The sequence below is a fragment of the Mandrillus leucophaeus genome, unplaced genomic scaffold, assembly GCF_000951045.1.
Source record: "Mandrillus leucophaeus isolate KB7577 unplaced genomic scaffold, Mleu.le_1.0 Scaffold683, whole genome shotgun sequence".
Lineage (NCBI taxonomy): Eukaryota > Metazoa > Chordata > Mammalia > Primates > Cercopithecidae > Mandrillus > Mandrillus leucophaeus.
The window spans coordinates 181774-187599 of record NW_012107397.1 but is presented as its reverse complement, the minus strand read 5'-3'; the positions used below and the strand labels follow the sequence as shown (position 1 = coordinate 187599).

Genomic DNA, 5826 nt, shown 5'->3' with positions numbered 1-5826 from the left:
TCCCAGGCTAGATACAGTGGTGGATAATTTAATGTGTCCATCAAATAAGAGCATGGACTTTGAAGTTGAACAAAACTAGGCTGAAATCTAGACTGGGGGGGGGGAGCGGGGTTTGGAGGGGGATCGCCTATAGAGAAGCAGTTCTGTTTTTTACTTTACCAACAAAATACACTAAATCCAAGCGCACCGAACCCTGCAAACGGAACAGATTTTAATCATAGAAGGTCAGGAGCAAAACATTTAATATAGGCAGCTCACAAACGGAAATTTATCTTACGCAGTGGGGGGTGTGTGTGTGAGAGAGAGAGATCGCTCATGCACCCAAGTTCAGGTGGAGCATTTGCAACCTTGGTAGTCACAGCCTCTTGGAGAAGAGTCCTCCTGTTTTCCAAAAATCAGCCACTGGGCTCAAACACACTCAGCCAGGTCCAACCAGGCCCCAAGGAGATGACAGGTATGATCAGGGCCATTACCTCAGGAATACTTCCCCCACCACCTACACCCAATGTGTTCATGTAACCTACCAGACCTAGATTGTACCGAAGTGAAAGATTTGTAGGCTACTTACCCATTCATTAGAATGGGAGATATTTTACTGGGAGCAGTGCTTTCCTCCATGAATTCTGAAGGGTACCTCCATCCAATTCCCCTGACCTCAGAGGTTCTCACTTCTATTTGGCCAAATACAGAAAAAAATGTGGATGTCTCAGTTTATGCTTCTCTTTTTCAGAAATTGGATTTAAGAGGAACTCCTTACAAACAGGCCAGGAGGAAGTGGTACTTAAATGTTTTAAATGTTTTTAAATGTTCGCTCAGGTAAATCACTAATTTGCATAAACTTGATGCTTTAGGGAAGGCCTGTGGAGGAGAGAAGAGGACTCTGGAAACTGGAATTAATTTTTGGTTCAAATCCAAACTTTGCTTTTACTACTGTGGGCCTTGGAAAACTAACATCAGAGCCTCAGTTTCCTCATCTATAGTGTAACGATATAATACCTCGTTTGAACAGTTATGGAGAGGATACAATAAAAATAGCTAATGTTTGTTTTTTTTTATTTTTTATTTTTTGAGACGGAGTCTGGCTCTGTTGCCCAGGCTGGAGTGCAGTGGCCGGATCTCATGTTTATTGAGAGTTTACTACACCATATCAGACGGTCACTGTGCTAAGAGATTTACATATACTAATGCAATTATTAGAATAAATTGTGAAAGTGTCTAACTGTACTATGTAATCCGTGTTAATTTCCATGTATCTTCTCAAATTTGAAAGAGACTTTAGAAAAAACATCTGGTCTAATTTACTTAACCTCTCAGCAAGTAGTAGTCTAGTTCAGTGATTCTCCAACCTGGAACTTTAGAATCAGCAGGGGAGCTATAATAAATTCTTTCTAATGGGAACCCCCACCCAAGAACAACAAATCAGAATCTCTGAGGTTAGGGTCTAAGCATCAGCATCCGCATTTTAAAATCTCTTCCCAGATGATCACAGTGTACAACCAGGATTGAGAATTCTTCAAAGGAGGCAGTACTCACTGTCATTTGCTCCCCTTTACCCTCACACCCCCACAATTTTGCTTTTGAGTGACCTGTGAATTGGCCTCTGGATGACATTCACTTTGTGCAAAGCACACCCCTCCCCCGCCCCGCCCACTCCATTACAGTAAGTCTCAACAGATCTGCTATTCTGCTTTCTGGAATCTACAGGATACACCTAGCCTTGATTCCACGGGAGACTACTTCAATTTACCTGGGTACATATTCACTCCATCAGCTTTTCTTCATCCATTAAGAAAGCTCTCAGGAGGAGATTTACTTTGCCAACATCTCTCTCAAACCTTGATGCCAAGAATTGAATTCAAGGTTTCACCCAAGTGACAAAGTAGAAAGATGTTTAATGGCTTTGTTGTAATTACTGTATTTCCCTAAGTATATCCTTGGAGCTTCTATGGCAGCAATATTACCCAGCTGACTCCATATTACAATCTACGAAATAAAACCTTAAAGTGTTAAAAGTTTAGTTGGAGACTCACTGAACTAGACAACTACACTTAATGCAGTGTTCAGCACTTAACCTGTGATTTTACTGAATTTTATTGTGTTAAATTAGGCCTCTTAGCTTGTTGAGCTTGTTGACATGTTGGGTATCATTGATATAACTGAGTAATTCTACCTCTCAATTTCATGACCTCTGTAAATCCGGTCTGTGCCATACCATCATTTAAGTTCTCATTCTCAGGTACCCTCCTCTGCCAACTGACACTGGATTTGAATGCTACTGATGAACATTCTTATCAGTTGAGGACCCAAATATTACCTTGTCCTGTTTTTGTCTGTTGTCCCAGGGTAGCACCCTGTGTATATGGGTATATGGCACTTTAGCAGGATTTAGAAAAAGGTACCCCCACTCTCACCTTAGCTGAAGAATTCGGAAAAAGTGACCCCTTACTCCTAGATGCAGCCCCCAAACAGACAGCAGATGAGCTTTGTCTATTGGATGTCTTTGCTCTACTGTAATATTGTCAAAAAACAAAGGAAATGACTACTTACTGAATTCTGGTTCATGTCTACAAAATTGTGTCTTCCTTTTCTAAGTACCCAGATATCATTCTAATAATAGGTTTATTCATTTTGTTCCCTATCTGTCAAAAGTTTCTTGCCTTGGTTTCAGACTAAGGCAAAAACTGGAACTCCATTTGTCCACCTCCAGTTTTTTAGTGTTCATCTCCCTCTATGCTGATGCTAGCTGAGAGTCCTTGTTGGTAAACTCTCCTTGCTGAGATGGAAATTTACTAAGCAAGAAGAAGTTAAGCTTTGGACAGCTAGGACATATTTTCCTACAAGCTTCTTCACCTATCTTTTCAGTTAACTCTTTGAAAGTTTATTTTATCCCTTACATTTAATGGTTTATTTTTACATAATAGAGAAGACAAAAAAAGGGAATTAGTTTTGTTTAGTCATCCATTTTATCTCAAACACAGGCATCCCTTCCGTGTTCTTGTCTGAACAAAACAAAATGTATTTTTTGTTGTTGTCCTCCTTAGTTTATTCTTGGCTTTAGCCTAAAATAACAGAGTAACAATATTACAGGGCTGTTACAGGTATGCAGCTGCTGTTCTCCTGTTGAGTTTAGTTCATTAAACTGAATTTTAATCTGCCTTTTATGTTTTACTAACCAGTCTGGTCCATGACTATACATCTGCTTCCATTCTTGAAATGCTTTTCCTTTTCCTTCCTCAGGTCAAAATTATTCCATTTGTAAAACTGCCTTAACCTGCACCTATAGATTCCCTCATCTTTAGATCACAGAAGATCATTTTGGTTTGCTCAAGCCATACTGCCCTCTACTTGTACTTACTGACTCAGTGATAATCTCCTGAGCTTTCCCTTCCATTTCTGAGCATTCAGCCCTGGCCAGGCATCCTCCGGAGGCTTCTCCAACCTTCCTTGCTCAGGCCTCCCTCCCTGCCTTTCTCGCGCTGACATGCTCTTCTCCATTACCAAGAATGCTCTGCTGCGACTGCTTCATCTCCACATGACTCTAGCTTCCTGGGCTTAGTTTTCATCTTTAAAGCAAACTGAAACATTTACCTACATTCTCAATTAGAACTGAGAACTACCTCTACTGCAAGTAACAATTTGAGATTTCTGCAGGTACATACTTCCTGGCCTCACAATCTTCTAATAGGTCATGAAGTGTACCAGGCACGTCCATATGTGTCTCCTTTTATCCTCACAGGCACTGACTGATGAGGAAACAGAGGCTCTGAAATTTAAAGTGAATTTCCCAAGCCATAAATGGTTCAGATCACATATGATTATGTTTTCTGATATAAAATCTAGAATCCTTCCACTAAACCACTTGGCCTAGACTAACTTTGTATGTCTAAAGCCTCATTTACAGTTTGAGTATCCTGGCCTCAGTTGAAGGCTATTCTTCATTCATTGACAATTGACTTGAAATGGATGATTTTATATCACCTCTTATTATGAACTACCGAAGGTGTCCCAAACACCTTCTAAATTATAATATTGTTCTCTGAAATTACAAAAATTATTGATATTTGCTATATGAATGAATGAAATTAGATGTTTATTCTTTTCCTCAGACTTACTGAATAGACCATAAGGAGTGTAACATTTAATATTATAAGCTCCTTCACGGTAGAGACTCTCTTCTTCATTTCTATAGCCATTCCTCATATTTCCTGGCAGAGGGCACGTTTATTAAATTAGAATTAGAATTCAGTTTTCAGATTGTGGCTGTGTCCCAGGCTAGATACAGTGGTGGATAATTTAATGTGTCCATCAAATAAGAGCATGGACTTTGAAGTTGAACAAAACTAGGCTGAAATCTAGACTGTCTGTCACTAACTGTGACCTTAGGCAGGCGAGTCATTTAACATCATTAAGTTCCACTTTCTCGTCAGTAGCATTTTGATATGCATACTTTTCTCATACAGTTTCTGGAAGGAGCAAACCAAACATTGTATATAAAATACCTGCCAAGGAATGAGAACTCAATAAACAGGTGTTTATTGTCATAACTTAGAATGGTTCTAGGGGCTATCAATGAGAGATACACCCTTTGCAATCAGTCTTGGGTGGACTGTAACATGCCTGGGCATTTTTCAGGCAGGATCTGAACCAATTAAGGTGAGTGATACCCTGCCTCTCACAACCCTGCTAAAAGTAGTTGAGGTCATGCCAATTTTTGCAATGGTTTGGAAATCAAGCCTTCTGTGCTCTTCAGGAGGAGATAAGGATTGTCCTGGCAATATTCTATAATAGTAATTCTAACCCCTGGGTGCATATTAGCATCACTTGGGAGAACCAAAAACACACCAACACCTAGTCGCACTCTTAGAAATTCTGATTTAATTCCTTCTAGGATGAAGTCCAGATGTCCTATATGCTTTTAAAGGTACCAGATAGTTCTAATGTGTAGCCAGAGTCAGAACCAGTGCTACATAGTGGTGCTTCCCAAACTTTGCTGCACATTAGAACCATTTGGAGAGATTTAAGAACTTCTGATTCCCCAGTTATAGTCTGTACCAATCAAATTAGAAAGTTTGAGGTGTTTGAAACTCTGTGATTCCAATGTACCAAAAGTTTGGGAACCACTCACTATTAGAGTGTTACTAAATAGGCTGGGTGAGGTGGCTCATACCTGTAATCCTAGCACTTTGGGAGACCGAGGCAGGCAAACTGCTTGACCCCAAGAGTTCGAGATCAGCCTGGGCAACAGGGCAAAATTCCATCTCTACTAAAAACACACACACAAAAATTAGCCGGGTGTGGTGGCACACACCTGTAATCTCAGCTACTCAGGAGGCTAAGACACGAGAATCGCTTGAACCCAAGAGGCAGAGGTTGCAGTGACCAAGATCACACCACTGCACTCCAGCCTGGGCAACAAGAGTGAAACTCAGTGTCAAAAAAAAAAAAAAAAAAAAAATGCATGTTACTAAGCAGGTACTTGAACCAAATGAAGTAGACTTAGAGAATATATTTGTCACATTTGTTCTGGTTTATTATTATATAAAATATTGTGAAGATTCATTTTTATTAACCCAAGCTCACTAATGTATTTCTTTCTAAATACTTTTGTTGGATATGTAGTTTGGGAAAAATATTTGATGTCAATACTGGCTGAACTATTGAAGTTGACTTCATATTGCAGTTAATGTTTCACTTCAAGTTTCTGCTGCCTGAGTGTTACACATAATGAATTCCAAGAAAACATTTTAACAGCCAGGCCATTCAGACTTCTTCTGCTCAGGCTTTTTCTTCTGCTGATGAGATCACCTGTGTCAGGCAAAGAAAATC

The 5826-nt window shown here is 39.8% G+C and overlaps 1 protein-coding gene across 1 annotated transcript in view; it reads right to left on the bottom strand.

Moving 5' to 3' along the window:
* Nucleotides 1-3563, bottom strand: part of DSE (dermatan sulfate epimerase) — a 70910-nt gene extending 67347 nt beyond the window's left edge. Inside the window, exons 1-2 of the mRNA XM_012002319.1 lie at nucleotides 3356-3563; nucleotides 569-671 (exon numbers count right to left, since the gene is read on the bottom strand). Of these exons, the coding sequence (XP_011857709.1) occupies nucleotides 569-572 (4 nt within the window). The 5' untranslated portion in view covers nucleotides 573-671; nucleotides 3356-3563. The remainder of the gene's footprint in view (nucleotides 1-568; nucleotides 672-3355) is intronic.
* Between the last annotated feature and the right edge of the window lie 2263 nt (nucleotides 3564-5826).